The sequence below is a fragment of the Manis pentadactyla genome, chromosome 5, assembly GCF_030020395.1.
Source record: "Manis pentadactyla isolate mManPen7 chromosome 5, mManPen7.hap1, whole genome shotgun sequence".
In the NCBI taxonomy this organism is placed as follows: Eukaryota; Metazoa; Chordata; class Mammalia; order Pholidota; family Manidae; genus Manis; species Manis pentadactyla.
Window position 1 is genome coordinate 33,535,352 of NC_080023.1, and position 16,793 is coordinate 33,552,144.

General features: G+C 41.8%; 1 protein-coding gene across 2 annotated transcripts in view; it reads left to right on the top strand.

Annotated features, from left to right (window-relative positions):
• Positions 1–14,144, top strand: part of RHOH (ras homolog family member H) — a 44,959-nt gene extending 30,815 nt beyond the window's left edge. For both annotated transcript variants that reach the window (XM_036908526.2, XM_036908525.2), the window contains exons 2-3: positions 10,347–10,469; positions 10,747–14,144. In XM_036908526.2, coding sequence (XP_036764421.1) covers positions 10,966–11,541 — 576 coding nt within the window. In that variant the 5' untranslated portion in view covers positions 10,347–10,469; positions 10,747–10,965 and the 3' untranslated portion in view covers positions 11,542–14,144. The remainder of the gene's footprint in view (positions 1–10,346; positions 10,470–10,746) is intronic.
• The last annotated feature ends 2,649 nt before the right edge of the window (positions 14,145–16,793 follow it).

Sequence of the window (16,793 nt, forward strand, 5' to 3'; positions counted from 1 at the left end):
GGTTACTAGATTCCCCCATTATCAAGTCCCCACAACATACTCCATTTGCAGTCACTGTCCAGCAGGGTAGTAAGATGCTATAGAGTCACTACTTGTCTTCTCCATGCTATACTGCCACCCTTGTGCCCTCCCCTATGTTATATGTGTGCTAATCATAATGCCCCTTATTCCCCTTCTCCCTACCTTCTCACCCATTCTCCCCAGTTCCTTTCCCTTTGGTAACTGTTAGTCCATTCTTGGGTTCTGTGAGTCTGCTGCTGTTTTGTTCCTTCAGTTTTTGCTTTGTTCTTATGTTCCACAAATGAGTGAAATCATTTGGTACTTGTCTTTCTCTGCCTGGCTTATTTCACTGAGCATAATGCCCTCTATCTCCATCCATGTTGTTGCAAATGATAGGATTTGTTTTCTTCTTGTGGCTGAATAATATTCCATTGTGTATATGTACCACATCTTCTTTATCCATTCATCTACTGATGGACACTTAGGTTGCTTCCATTTCTTGGCTATTGTAAATAGTGCTGTGGTAAACATAGGGGTGCATATGTCTTTTCGAAACTGGGCTGCTGCATTCTTAGGGTGAATTCATAGGAGTGGAATTCCTGGTTTAAATGATATTTCTATTTTGAGCTTTTTGAGGAACCTCCATACTGCTTTCCACAATGGTTGAACTAATTTACATTCCCACCAGCAGTGTAGGAAGGTTCCCCTTTCTCCACATCATCGCCAGCATTTGTTGTCTGTCTTTTGGATGGTGGCCATCCTAACTGGTATGAGGTGAATCTTGTTGTGGTTTTAATTTGCATTTCTCTGATGATTAGCAAGGTGGAGCATCTTTTCATGTGTCTGTTGGCCATCTGAATTTCTTCTTTGGAGAAGTGTCTGTTCAGCTCCTCTGCCCATTTTTTAATTGGATTATTTGCTTTTTGTTTGTTGAGATGCATGAGATGTTTACATATTTTGGATGTCAACCCCTTATCAGTATGTCATTTATGAATATATTTTCCCATACTGTAGGATGCCTTTTTGTTCTACTGATGGTGTGTCCTTTGCTGCACAGAAGCTTTTTAGTTTGATATAGTCCCACTTGTTCATTTTTTCTTTTGTTTCCCCTGCCCAAGGAGATATGTTCATGAAAAAGTTGCTCATGTTTATAGTCAAGAGATTTTTGCCTATTTTTTTTCTAAGAGTTTTATGGTTTCATGACTTACATTCAGGTCTTTGTTCCATTTCGAGTTTACTTTTGTGTATGGAGTTAGACGGTAATCCAGTTTTATTCTCTTACATGTAGATGTTCAGTTTTGCCAGCACCAGCTTTTGAAGAGGCTGTCATTTCCCCATTGTATATCCATGGCTCCTTTATCATATATTAATTGACCATATATTCTTGGGTCAATATCTGAACTCTCTATTCTGTTCCACTGGTGTGTTCTTGTGCCAGTACCAAATTGTCTTGATTACTGTGGGTTTGTAGTAGAGCTTGAAGTTGGGATGTGAGATCCCCCCCTGCTTTATTCTTCCCTGGATTACTTTGGCTATTCGGGGTCTTTTGTGGTTCCATATGAATTTTAGAACTATTTGTCCCAGTTCGTTGAAGAATGCTGTCAGTATTTTGATAGGGATTGCGTTGAATCTGTACATTGCTTTAGGCAGAATGGCCAAATGAGCTAATTTTCATAAAGCACTTCAAGTAGTTCTTGGCCAGTGATAAGTACCATGTAAGTGTTTATTCTCCTTTTCTACAAAGGGTCAGACACTTCACTAAGATTGAGATATAGATTCTTTTTAATTGCCTTAAAAATCCTACACACTGCATCATTGTCTACATTTTGCAGTTCTGGTTATGTGTTTGCCCAAGTTTATACTGCTAATCAGTGATGAGAATATCATCAAGATCCCAACTATCCAACCTGGGCTCCTTGCAAAATATAGAAAATCAGTAATTTTATATGTCATAACTGAAATGAGATCACCTCTCTCCATTCAGTGCTCTGGGCTAAATATGCAGAACAAAATACCTTGACTTCTTTACAGTATGAGCAATTTGTAAATTAAAGGTTATTCCTAGAGAATGTTGGAAAACTTACTAATGCCCCTAAAGAGAGATGATCTATCTCAAAGGAAGTTAATGAGAAAAGGAGCATCTGTTTGAAAAGGATTTTTATATTAAAGCTGGGAGCTATCTTTTGAGTAAAAATCCACCAATTTGGAATATCAAGCTAAGCTTCCCATTTAAAATGTTAGGGAAATTAAGTATGGGATATAAGATGTAGACATAACATACATTTTTAGAAAACCCTGTGCAGATGAGAAGAGTGCTGACTCAGCCAACCCACTTTCTGGGCTTCTGGGCAGCCCAGTAGCTAAACCACTTCTCTCTCAGCCTTGGTTTCTTCAGGGGGAAACGAGTGGGTTGAACTAGATGACCTTTCAGGCATCTTATCATACTAAGTTTCTTTCCATGTCAGGGCCCATGCTATTTTACATGCTGTTGAAGAGTTGCTCAATGATGGGGGAGTGTCAGGAATCTGGGGGATTCCCAGAATTCAACGGCACACACACACACAATATATATATATATATATATATAATATATATATATATTATATATATATATATAAAAGTTTGCAACATACATATTTAACCAAGAAAGGATTAATAGTCTTAATCTCTAAAAAGATGAAACAAAAGACATTAAGAATTCATGACTACCTTGCTAGAGAAATTGATAAACAGATGACTTAGAAAAGAAAAAATATGTGGCCAAAAAACAGATGAGAGAATTTTCATTTTCACTAATCAAAATGAAATGCAAATGAAAACGAATCAAACTGGCAAATATACCCAGTGATAGTTGGTAGTGTGATGGAATGAATACTCTCACACACTACTTATGGAGTATAAATCTGTCCAATTTTTTCATCTCCTTTGTTCCAGTAATTGCACTCATATATATTTATACCCAAGAAATAATCACATATATTTATACAAATTTATTTTTTAAGTGTTCACTCAATATTATTATAGTAAAAATTAGAAACAGTTTAAATGCCCAACAATAGGCAATTGGCTAGATAAATAATACTACATTCATATAATAAAATATTACACAGTCATTAAAGTATGTTTGAAGAATCTTAATGATATAGGAAATATTTATGATGTAAATGTTAAATAAAAAAAGCAAGATGCCAAACTACATATAAAGTATGGCATTCTTTTTTTTAAAAATGCACAAAGAAAAAGAAGAAAACAGGGTCCACTACAACCTTACAGCTCTTGGTCCTAGGTGTCAGCTGGTTTTCTCCTTTAAGCCCTTTAGATCAGTCAGTATTTTCAAAATATTCCATAATGTATATGTACTACTTTTATAATCAGACACAAAGGGTATGTAGAAATGATCCAGAGGAAATGAGAGAGAAGTTAGCCAGAATGAGGAGGCCATCTTCAGTCTGATTAGATCAGCAAACAGAATCACTCACCGCCATGGCTTAAATCTTTGTGTTGAATGATGGTGGTGGTTCCCCGTGAGGGGCTTGAGGGAACTCTGGCATGTGATGGCTTTCTTCATCATAGATGGGTCTTCTGAGCTGAGAGGAATCTTGGGCTTGGTGGAGTTCTGTCCAGACATAAGGCTGATTTCATGTTTTCACAATAAGTAAACATCAGATAGGGAGCTACTTTAAGTCTAAGGGGAAAACGTAAAATTCTAAAGCAGAAACTTTTCATTGCCCCCTCACCTTTGTAGACAAAAAAGATCCCCAGGGCAGAGGGCCTCCCGATTCTCAGTTATGCTTTCATTTGTGATTGGGTTTTGTATGGGTATCACTCTTGAGTTTCTTTTCTTTTCTCTTTAAGTGATTCTCATTATGACTTTTCGCTCTTGTGCAAAAAGCTAATTCTGCAGAATTGGGGGAAGGAGGGCCAAGGGAAGTTAGTGAATGTAATTATACCAGTTAGGAAGTTAAGAGTTGGTCATCTCAAAGTAACTTCAGAAGCATCCTGTAGTTAGAACATTTTCTAGAAGTGTCCCTTGCTTCCCACGGACAGATGGTGATATCTTTTGGGATGCAGGTAGAAGTTATACTTGAAGTTCAAGTTTCTCTTCTTCTTCTGACTTGCCTGGAGATTGTTACCCAGAGCTGTGGCTGTTCCTCGTCCACATCCCTTCCACTGGGAGGCAGGCTATCAGCCTTTCCTCACTCTGACTACCCTTAGGCCAGTTGGTATTTGATGCACCAACATTCCTTCAAATACTTGAAATAGTCATTGCTCATGTTTTTCCTCCTTCCTCTCTGCGTATCTCAAGCTCGGCTGTTTTAAGAGCCGTGCTCTAATGTGCCAGACTCCACAAAGCCTTCCTTGGTTCCTGCCTGTTGCAAGCTGCACATTTTTCCTTTGTTGGCACTTTTTTTTTTGTTCCCCCTTTAGACACTTGTAAAGGTTTATGGTTTATATTTTGCTTTAGACTCTACATTTCTGGAGAGAAGGGACTGTGTCTTATTCAACTTGGTATCAGCTCCCTTGTATAGCACGATGTCTGACGCATAATAGGTGCTCAAGAAGTCTAGTGCATAGGTACTACTTAAGTTAAAAGAGAATGGACTGGTAAGAGTATATAGGCAAAAGACCCAGAGATTCTCACTTGTTGCAGAGCTAATAGTGTGCTGTGGGTGCTGCCATGCCTAAAGCAATTTTAGATTATATGAAAACAAATACAGGCTCATTCCCCATAATTCTGTCCCCACCACACATCCTGGCCTCCCTGAACGACTTCCCACTACCCCAAACCAAATATGTACCTTCATGCCACTTTGCACATGCTTCCCCTCCCTTCCCAGGCCCTTTCTTCTTCTTTGTATGTCAAAATCTTATTCGTTCTACAGAGCATGTATCTGCCTCTTTGCTCTCTCTTTCCTAGAACAGTTCATCTTTGGCCCCAAACATGCATGCCCAGCTGAGAAAATGTGAGTCCTTTGGTAAATGAAATTCACATTCCTTAGACTGTCCAGAGACCATGTGACCTTCCTAGAGCTTGCCCCTTGGGGATTATACCCTCAACTCCAAGCCGTTTTTCAAAATAATCCTTCCATTACTTGGAGAGAAATTGTGATAACCACATTTTCCCATAACCTTAACTCTGAGATGAGGTTCTGCTGTCTCTTAATGATGCTCTGGTCAATTGCCTAGCTGACTAGCCTTGTTTTTGACCCTCCTTGGACCAAGCTGGGAACTCTAGACCAGTGGTGACCATTTGATTATTGTGCTCCTGGGAGTGAAAGGGGCCAGTCGGGATGGGGTGTCAGGAACCGAGGAGGGGAAGGGTGCACGGTCCCTGCGGGTCAGCAGGGCAAGGCTCACGGCTCAGAGAGGCTTTGCGTCTCAGGGTGCTGAGATACTGGGCAGCCTCAGGGCTTGGTGATGTTCCCTTTTAATTCAACCATGGTGGAACTAGTAGGCTTTAGGCTTAGGAACATAAATAGTGCTTAGAACCTTGACTCTGGCCATCGTGTGTATTAAAAGTTGTAAACTGGTATCTTGAAAACAGACTTTCAGAACAACCACCATTTAGAATAGATGTGATGGTGCATAAAAATAAAGTGATTTAAAAGTGATTTCCTTTTGTGATTTTGGGGAGGAATTTAATCATTATTTGTGGCCATTAGAAACATGCTAAGGGGAGTTACTAAAGCAGGGTTGAGACTTAGTAAAATGAAGTCTAGCAAGATGAAACTTAAGGTAAAATACTACTTCAGAAGATCTTCACTGCAAAAGCAGTAACTTGATTTTTAAAAATACTTATACTGAAGGTAATAATCTGCATGCAGAAAAGTGAACACACTAACACACCACAGGTCTACAGCTTGATGAATTTTCACAAACTGAACTTGTGGAACCAGCTTCCAGATCAAGAAATAGCATACTTCTAGTGTAATGACAAGAACTGGTTTATTTGTAGGAGAATAGGGCTAGGGACCTTAGCTTGGCTAAAAGTTTCTTGAAGCTGTGTTTGAGCAGGAGGCAGTGTTATCTGCGATGCCTCGTCTAGGGTTAACTGGAGTAATGGGCATGCACAGCTGCCACAGGGTTGGGTTCACTCTCTTTAGGCCAAACTTTGCCTCTGCCCTTTCCTCACTGTGTGACTGTAGGTGAGATTCTCAGCCTCCTAAAGTCTCTGTAGTTGTGAAATGGTGGCCTTCTCAGGAAGACAGCAACTCTCTTGTTAGCTGGTACGCTCTCAGGGCTCGCCACACAGGAAACCCTAAACAAACGTTTTTTCAAATGAATAAAACTAATGAATAATATATACAAAGTATTTGGACCAGTCCCCAGAAGATGGTTGAATAATGTAAATGAAAGTCACAGAATGACCCATTGACCCAATAATGCCACATTTGTGAATATATCTCCCAAGAAAATCATCCCACATAAAAGTAATTTGATGTATGTATATATGCATAAGTATTTTATATGTAAAACAGTGCAGTTGTTGACTGTGGTGAAATAATGAAACTAACTCAAAGGCTGCTGACATTGGGGAATGGCTGTACATTTATGAGTTGTTGAAACAAGGAAAAGCTATTTCGATAAAACCTGGCAAGTGTGCAGACTATGTTGAAAATAAAAATGTTTTAAAATCTGAAAAAAATGTTCAGGTGACATATACAAGTGGATATTTATTAGAGAATGAAATCTAAATTGAATTTGGAGTGACAAAATTTAGAGATGGTTGTGCTTTTTTTCTATTAACTTGCTTAAGATTTTTTGAACCCATTTTCTTTCCCCAAAAAGAAAGGAAGGAAATGAAGCACCCGGCCCCTTGTCAGACGGGGAGCTCTCCGTGGGTTCCCCGTCCCAAGCAGGGCTTTCTCTTGCTGTGATGTCCCTGCTAGGCAGGTGGAAGGTGCTGGCAGAAGATGAGGAGCATGATGATTTCCCAATCATCTTAGTGTGTTAGATTGGTGGCAATTTCCTTAATGAATGAATTGGCTGCTGCCAGCATAGGTCCTTTGGCCAAAGCTCTTTTGGGGAGGATGATATTTAGATGTATTCTCTGTAATTGACAGACCTTCCCTGGCTAATAGCCATCAGTTTGAATTTTTGAAAAAAGATAGCTGAAGATTCCATCAGCATTTAGAGGTAAGCCATCTCAGTCAAAGCCCAGGGAGTTGAAAACTTGCAATAACAACAATTAATTAATAATGGTTGTCATTTCAGCTTAGTTTTCTATTGTGCTCTGTTGTTCTGAAGGGGCTTTCTCACAGAACAAACAAGAGAGTCCTTCCAAACGTATGCAGACTTGTAAAATGCAATCACGAGTTATTGCCGTATTACTATCATTTCCACTTGATCCTTATAAGCTCCCAGGAGGAAGGTAGGGCAGGCCTTATTCCAATTCACAGATGGGGGATAAGCACAAGAGGACCAGCCATTTCAGCTGAGGGTGATGGTGGCAAATAGGGGAGCAGAATGTGTCTGAAGAAAGAGGATAATGAAGAGCAGGTATCTGTTAATTGGGAAGAGAATCATGGCTAAAGGAAACCAGGATTTCCAGCTGGACAGCCCTCAGACATCCAGACGATGAACCTGGTCAGGATGCTGCTTCCCTGCCCTTCCTTTCCTCGCCGTTGTCCCTTTCTCAGAGTGGACAGCAATGGCCAACACCCTTGCCTTTGCAAGATGGGGCCTCCCTCCCCGCCTCCTCTCTGTGTGTAAACCATGGGCCTGTTGAAGGTGTTCCTTTCTGTGAAAATGGTAACAAGGAGAAAGGGGAAGAGAAATCAAGTTATTGAGACCTGAGAGTTCTGGTATTGAATGTTCATGAATTCCAGCCTGATTTAGATCCTCAAAGGGCCACTCAGGGGCATTACTCATGATGCTACCTGCAGTTACTCTTGGCAACTCTTCTGTATTCAGACACATAGAGTTGGGGGACCCCTGCCAGTTAGCCACTTGTGAAGCGCCACTGTGAACCTGCTTTGGTTTTTCACTCTGATGCCCTTTTAGGAAGAAATTCTCCCTTTGGGAGCCATTCTCCTGAAAACAAGCCCATCATCCTCTGGGTTACACTGACCATGTAACCCAGAGCAGCTCTCCCGTGAGCACATGTGGCACGCTGCCTGAAGATGATCTTTCATGTCTATATAGGGTAGTGCCCTAAGCTGGCCTGCGGCTCCTCCCCTTCCCTCCTCTCCCAGCTCCATATTTAGCTGTCATCTGAAGGCTATGCATGCCACTGAGGTTTACTCTATGGAATGAGGCAGTGGCTCCTGTTTTTGTATTTGCTGTGGCAGGTGGCAGATAACAAAGGTTTCTCTGTTGGCCTCAGTTTTAGTTGAATCACAGCGAAAACAAATCTAATCTTGTCTAACTACTTTACAGTTTGGTAAACTGAAGCCCTGAAATCTAACCTGTTAGCCTCTTGGCCCCAGAACTGGCTGGGGAATGAAGGGCGCTGAGTCGTTGGAGCGCTCTAGGTGGCAAAGCTCAGACAGGAATTTCTTTGTCCACATCATATTTTTATTTTTATGGTGCAAGAAGAGATCCCCCTCTCTGCCCCTTTTTGATGTCATAGCTGGGTATTAGATAAACAGAGCTCTCAGCCAGAGAAGACTCTTTAGTCCTACTTCAAATACCTCACTTATAATTTGTAATTGTTCATCATTATATTTAGCATTATATTTAGTAATTGATACTAATAAGGACTATTGTGATTTGCTATGTATTGACTAAGTACATATAGTACATTTACATTACGCACTATGCTAAAGATTTTATACATCTAAGCACACAATATTCTCAATGACTCTATGATGTAGATATTACTACATTGGTTTACAGAGGAGGAAACTGAGGCTTATGGAGATCAAGCAACTCTTCTAAGGTAGTTGCACAGGTGGTCAGTTGGGCAGCCCAGATTCAATTGCAGATATGCCCAACTTTGAAGCTGGGTTCTTAACAATTTTGCTGCATCGACTTCTTTTGCAGGTATTTACTCAGGAAATCTGCCCTTTACTCAATCAGTTAGAAAGATTTTATTTAATAAAAAGTCCTTACACATGCATGTATTTCCTACCCTCTAGTTCTGCTGCACTGGTATCAGAATAAAACTTAAAAATGTCTTAAGAGGTCTCGGCTCTTGACCAAGTAACCAGGGGGTCGCAAATGTATATATATAAGTCATCCGTAGATCTAAGGAGCTAAAGCCTGAGACCTGATGGAGACCTTTCTCACAGTTCTGGGGACAAAGAGGCATTCAGGCTCATGATGCATGAGCGACCCAGTGTGAGTTCTCAGATAATGTCCAGCAGAACATTTGACATCCCAGCCCCTGGGCTATGGACCTTGAATATTTGTCATCTTAAATAAATAACAGTGGAAATAGATGATGGCTCCCTAGAAGTCCCTTGTGCCAGGTTCTGTGTAAAAAATGAATATGTGAAAATCATGTGTTATTTATTTGATTAACTCATTTGCAAAGGCTCTTATGTCTAACTAAACAAAAAGAGACTGTGGGTTGACAAGGATAAAAATTTCTTGGAAGGGAATGTCAGGATTTAGAGGAGTGAATTTTAAAAATTGTTTTTTAAAGCAGTTCTGTAACTCTGCTTTTTATTGCATCACATGTAATATGTCAGGAAGATCGCCAATGGGGGAGTTTATAAGCCCAGATTGTATTAATAACCTTTACTCTGAATTTTGGTTTGAAAGACCTTTGTCTGAAGATGGGCTGGCCCTGTGATGACATCCCTTGGCAGACAGAACACTGTCTCCAAGGCTGATCTCACCGTCTAGAGCTCTCTTACCTGCAATGAATGAGAATTTATTTGACCCTCTCATGGAATTCAGATTCTGTCATACTTATGCAGTGCTGTTTAAGTGACAGGCACTGAATATGTTTGCTTTTAAACAAGTTATTTTGTTTAATGAGGGGCCTAGCAGTATTTGTGATACACAGATAGCTGTCCAGAAATATTTGACAGACAGAAATAATTTAATCCTCACAATGTCTCTGAGAAGTGGTTCTGAAATTTATTGCAATCTTGCAGATGTATAAGCAGAGGCTGGGAGATCAAGCAAGGTCCCTAAAACCATGTCTCTGTATTGTTAATGGAACCTGACTTGAGATGCAGAAAACTCCAAGGACAGTGCCCTTTCCAGTACATCACAACCAGGTTTTGGAAAAATCTCCAGGGAAAGAAACCACAGAAAAGTTTTACAGTTCTGGTGCTTTCTTTTCTCTGACCTCAGTCTGAATTCACACATAAACCAAGGACTGGCTGGTTAATCAGTAAATGAAAGGAAGTGCTTATGGCATCTGTCACTCATTACATCTCTCTTTCTTTCAGTTCCCACCATGGCAGGGATCTATTAGAAACTGAAGCTGTGGAGAGTGTGGACAGCTCCCTTCCCCCCTTCGTGGAGCAGGAACCAGTAGAGAGCTGTTTGAAAACGTCTCCTTCACATATCAGGTTGCTGTTGACATCTTTTTCATGTTGCCATCAGAGCAGTTGCTTGCGTTTCTATTGCTAAGCTGATGTTAGAGATAAAATTAGCTCCTGCTTGTTGACTGGGTGGAGTTGTGGGTGCATGTTAACAGACCTGGGCTTCCTTGTGGAAGGGAAGAGTAGGTTGGACAGCTACACTGCTGTGGGTCCCACGTTTAATCAGTTTGCCAATGAGGATGCTCCCTGACATCAAAATAGGAAAATAAAAGACTCAGTCGTTCCCCTTCTCTTTCTCTTCCAGCTGAAGACAGGCCTTTGGAGGTTTTCCAAGCAAATAGTGAGTCTCCTTTGGATGGACAGGGAAAAGTAACATTCTGCAAATTGCCATCAGAGGTCCTGAGAATACAAACCCATCTATTTGGTTTTCATTCCCTGTGTTGAATGGCGTTTGCTGCGACAGCCCACTGAGGGCTCTTTTTCTTGGATTCTGAACTTGTAACTAGGAATCCAGGCTGGGAAGATGCTGAGTTCCATCAAGTGTGTGCTGGTGGGAGACTCTGCCGTGGGGAAGACCTCTCTGTTGGTGCGCTTCACCTCAGAGACCTTCCCGGAGGCTTACAAGCCCACGGTGTATGAGAACACAGGTGTAGATGTCTTCATGGATGGCGTCCAGATCAGCCTGGGCCTCTGGGATACGGCCGGCAACGATGCCTTCAGAAGCATTCGCCCGCTGTCCTACCAGCAGGCAGACGTGGTGCTTATGTGCTACTCTGTGGCCAACCATAACTCCTTCCTGAACCTGAAGAGCAAGTGGATTGGTGAAGTCAGGAGCAACTTGCCCTGCACCCCTGTGCTGGTGGTGGCCACCCAGACTGACCAGAGGGAGGTGGGGCCCCACAGAGCCTCCTGCATCAGTGCCATAGATGGGAAGAGACTGGCCCAGGAAGTGAGAGCAAAGGGCTACCTGGAGTGCTCAGCCCTCAGCAACCGGGGGGTACAGCAGGTGTTTGAGTGTGCTGTTCGAACTGCTGTCAACCAAGCCAGGAGACGCAGAAGGAGGAGGTTCTTCTCTATTAATGAGTGCAAGATCTTCTAAGCCCCGAGAGACTTCAGTGAGTACTCATTTACTCACTGCAAAGATGAATAGGGGCAGGGAGAGCAGGCAAGCCAGCAAGGACTGATGCTCTTTCTGGGGAACCCCGAGCTGTGATTCCTTTCGGATACAGTTGTTGCTACAAGTTGAGACCTGACCACTAGATACACTCTACAAATGGACTCCTTGCCCAGTCCAATAGAAGATCCCTTGAGAAGCTGTAATGAATATTCCGTCTTCGATTAAAAAACCAAAATCGTCTCTGCAATTTTGGACAGAGGATTCCATATTTAAGACACATTTAATTTAAATAATAACAAAATGTACAGCTCTTGCATATGATTAGTTTTCATGCCTTTCCTATATGCTCATAAGCACAAACTGCTGTATGAGTGAAATAAACTTACAGGGCTCCCCATATGTTTGTAGTGTTATTATTTTCATCTGAAGTAGTAATTTTGTTGAGACTACTTGCCTGCTAGATTTTCTAGGCAGTCAAATTTTAAAGTGATCGTAAGCTGAGCCTTGCAATAAATTTCCACCCACCTGCTATTCAGTCATATATGAAATACAGTTTAATAACATAAGATACTTTAACACTGCCTAATGATTTTAAACAGCTATCACTATATTTCTCTGTAATTATTTAAAAAAAACACATTTATTTATGTTATTACCTTTCCCCCAAAGAACTCTCAGGATGCCCTAAGTACTCCTCTCTTCATCAAACAGGGAAAACCTTTCAGGTGGAGAACCAACTCCAAGTAACAGCAGCAGAACTTGGCACAGAAACAAGGAAGTCTCACTTTCATTTCAGGAGCTGTTGCCCCTCGCCTGCGTCTTCTGACACAGGTGTTCCTCGCCAGGGGTAGGTCTTATGAGAGAGAGGAGGCTCACCGTTCTGGTTGGTGGTAATTTTGTGAATTTGTTATTCGAGCCTAAAGTGAGCTGACTTGGCAACATTATTAATTGTAGGATCTGATCAGAATGACTGGGAAGGTGTCTACATATGTGTGGGGGAGGGGGCGAAAGGTGGAATTTATAGCTTTTACTATTTCATGAATATAATATACTTCAATGAAAATAAATCACACATTCCAAGCACAGGGAGCAGGGAAACTGTACCATATAGCAATTGCTCAGATAATAAAAAGTTATCAGGGGAAATACTGAATAAAGAAGGACCCACACCCCAAAGCCCATTCTAATAGTTAAAAGCAATGGTATTGGTCGTCTGTTGAAGTTGAGAACAGAGGACTATGCATTTGAGGAAAAAATTATGAAGGCTGGCACCCAGGTATATCATGTACTCACCTAATCAAATAAAACTTAGAACCACTCTGAGCCACACTGATTACAGAGCATCTTTGTTATGGTATACCATGGCCATTTCGTACAGATGGTAAGGCAGTTGGCATAAATGCCTACATTAGACTTACGCTGACATAACCAAACCAATTTTTCAGTTTCCTTATGTGGTCAATTCTTAGGAGCTATAATCAGCATCAAAATCAAATTCATGCTCATCCTCACACTGCTTTTTCCTTCTCTTCTCTCATTCAATCCCCTAAAAAGCTTGGGACCTGGATTTTAGTCTCTGGTCTGGGGTTCCCTCAATTCCCTGGGGCTGTATCTGCCTTCACTGAGACATCTCCAGCCCTTCAGTCCTGTGGTTTGTCCTTGTCACCTGTGTCCCTGGACTCGAGAGCCCACATATCCAGCTCTCTTCACTGTGCATCCAGAGGGTTGGCAGGCTTGATGTGAGCTCACCTCCTCTGATATCCCTGTTGATTCTCAGCCTCTCCTCCAACATGCAAACAGCTGTAAATAATTCGTGCAGATTTTCCCACAGGGCCTGTCTATAGGGTGGAGTGTATTTAAAATTAGCAGGAATGAATTTCTACTCACTAAATTGGCTGTTCCCAAGTTTTTGTCTTCTTTCTTGTTGAAAGGAGATTGTGGGGGTTGGGGAAGCAGTGTCTGAAAATGGGAAGGGCCCAGATATCTAATTCCAGCTGAGGGAAGAGAAGTTAATTCTGTGGTGGATAGGGAGGAAGAAGGGAAGGCCAGAGAGGGTACAAAGAGCTTTGCATTCACCTGGAAAGACACACAGATGAGCCTGTCTCTCGGCAGAGCCAAGCTTACAGGCTCCCTCTGGGAGCCCTCATATCTGAGAACAGGAACGCATATGTAAACTCTCTCCAGGAATCTGGTAGAAATCGAGGCCAGTCAATGTTTGTCCCACTACCAGACAATGAGGTCTTGAGGGCAGCCACCTCTCATGTGTCTCAGTGTGCCCAGGCCCAGCATGGGGAAGGAACCACAGCTAAACAAAGTTGTGTTGAATTGAACTGGAGAGAGAAAAATAGAAATTGGGCTGCTGTGCCACAAAGTTGTTTTGGGAAGGAAGGAGTCCCTTGTCAGCCTTGCAGGGTAAGAAGTGAAAATAGGTCACTTTATTGGAATCCATGCAATAGATGAGTGACATGAGTTGATGAGTGGATACTTATTTTGCCTGCCTAGACTCAGGCATATGTTTCTTACACCTCCAAACTTGTCGTACCTTTTTGTAGACGATTGTATGTCGATTCTTAATTATTCCAAGTTGTGACATTAAATATACTCTTGTTTATATCTAAGAGTCCATTTGAGTGGTTGAATAATTCATCCTATTCTGTTTTACTTTATACTAAACTACATGGGGCAGCAGAATCTAGTGCGATGAGATTAGGCTGAGTGACAAGAAAGCTGAAAACATCCTAATGGGCAAAGTTTGTCGAGCTCTTCAGCTCTGCCAGGCACTGTGCTGAGCACTTGTGTGTGCGTTACCTTACCACATGTGGGCAGGTGGCCACACTATCATAACTGCCATCTTACATGAGGAAACTGAGGCTTGGCATGTTGAGTGACAAGTCCAAGGCCTTGAAGCAAGTGAGTGGCAACACCAGAGTCTCAAACAGGTCTGCCCGACTCCAGAGCTCTGCTCCGAACAGCTATGCCCCACTTCCTCCCTGAGCAGCCTGACTGCGGCTATGCCACATCTGATCTCATGTAGCCTTATATGCAACCCCCTCCTCCAGTCAAGCGGCCTATATTTTAAAAGTTAGTTTTAATAAAATATTCCAAGTCTGATGCTAATTCTCCCTTTTTATTTTTCTTTCTGGCAGTGAGAACAGGACCCTCCTAAGTCACTGTCGTTTACAAAGGTCCCTGCTCTAACCCTTGGCTTTTAAGTATAATTTCATAAGTTGATTGCATATGAATTGGCAGAGATTAAATACTTCATGATTTGACGCTTTAAAAAGCTTGGAAAATATTATTTTTCTTGTCTCACTTTTCTATCCCTCAAGTGTTCAGGTATTGCCTTTGAATGAGGGAGTGAGGGAGAGGAGAGCCTGGTTCTTTCTGCTTAGGGAGTTGGTACAAGAAAGGGTCCTTCAGCATGAGCTCTGTAAGGCTGTGATACAAAAGAGGGGACAGGGCATCTGTGAGTGTTCATCCCCAATACCAAGAGGCAGTCCTATGGGTTGAGTCAGATCAGAGCAACTCAAGGGTAGGGCCTTATTTTTACCCAGGCTCAACATCTCAAAGAGACAAAAAAACACGATCATTGGCCAAGATCTCAAGTGGTTTTCCTTAGAAAAGGTCAAATAAGCCATAGAAGTTACTGCAATGTAAGTTCACAAAAAGTTCCTGATGTAACCTAAAGTCCACATTAACTTTTTTGGTTGATTCTAAAATATACCCTGACAGGGAACTTAATACTTAGTAATAAAGGAATAGGAGACCAGACAGTTGTGACATAATTCTGGAGTCAGGAAGTCTGGGTCATATGTCTTTAAGCCTCAATTTCCCTATCTTAAAACAGATACTAATTTCTGATTTACTCTAAGAATTAGTGCAATAATGATGGTGGAAGTGCTTTATATCTGTAAACTGTTGTTCAGATGATGGTATCATTATGTTTTTGGTGGATCCCAATGCAGATACAGAGGCTGCATATTCTAGATCAGATTAGAATATTCAAGAAACTTGTCATTAGTGGGCCAAATGATGGGAAAGCCACACCAAAGCAGGAGCCATTTGTAGCAATGTTAAATAGAATAAGATGAGTAAAATGCCACACATTGATAATAAATAACAATAAGTATATTTGAGTGCTTATAGGTTCCAGGCCTGAAGTAGGCACTTTATACACATCATCTCATTTAAACCTCAAACATAACCATAAGGTAGATATTATTCGGCTCGAACAGATATATGTAGGTATTTCCCTCATACAGTTACTTTGCAAAATGTCCCAGTTTTACCATATAATTTGGTGTAATTAAATTGACCAGCTAAAAATGGTATGAATTATATTTAATGTCAATTACATTTGCTAATTTAGCTGAGATGGTGAGAACAGTCCCTGGCACACTGTGTTTAGGGCTCAGTAGCCTTCCTGTGTGAGCTTCCTTTGTCATCGTTCCTGGGAAAATGTTTCAGGTGGTTCATATCTCCCTGTCCTGGTGGTCTCTGCTGGCTGTCCCTATGACCCCATTTCCATTTTCCGCCCTTCACTGCCCCCTCTCTGCATAGGAGGCTAATGTCGTGGATGGCAGCCCTAGAATCTCTTCCTGGTTGGCTTCCACTTAGGTACAGCCAGTGGGAGACTGGCTGGAAGCCAGATGGTAAGAGGAGGGACTAGTTGGGTGTTTTTTTCCTACTCCTTTCCTGCTTTGTGATGCTTACTGTCAACAGATGTGAGTTGTTCCAGTGAGTCTTCCATGGCTACAGCTCCTGCAGGGCTGCTTCTCCTCCATGTATCCACCTTTCACTGGGCTCCAGACTGCACCCTGCTTCCCTTCCTGCACCTGGGACAGTGGCCCATCAGTCCTAGAGTTGGTAATGGCTTCCTGCTGCTGCTAGACTCAGAAGCAGCAACATCTCTCATGTGTTCCCTTCACTCAGACCTCTGCAAGTAGTATCTTCATTCAGATGATATCACGTGAACCATCGGGAATAAATTTGGCTTCCTGTGGGGTTCTGACCAATACTCTCACTAAATAGTAAGTCATCTCTGTTGCTTTTGAATGAGGGAGTGAGGGAGAGTAGAGTCTGGTTCTTCCTGCTTAGGGATTTGGTACAAGAAACAGTACTTCAGCATGAGCTCTGGCATTAAGTGAGTGCTTAAATCTCTACTGAAGGATATAGGCTTGGCAGCCTGGCTAACTGCCCTGTCATGAGCCTCAAGTCCCAGGAAATATCACATC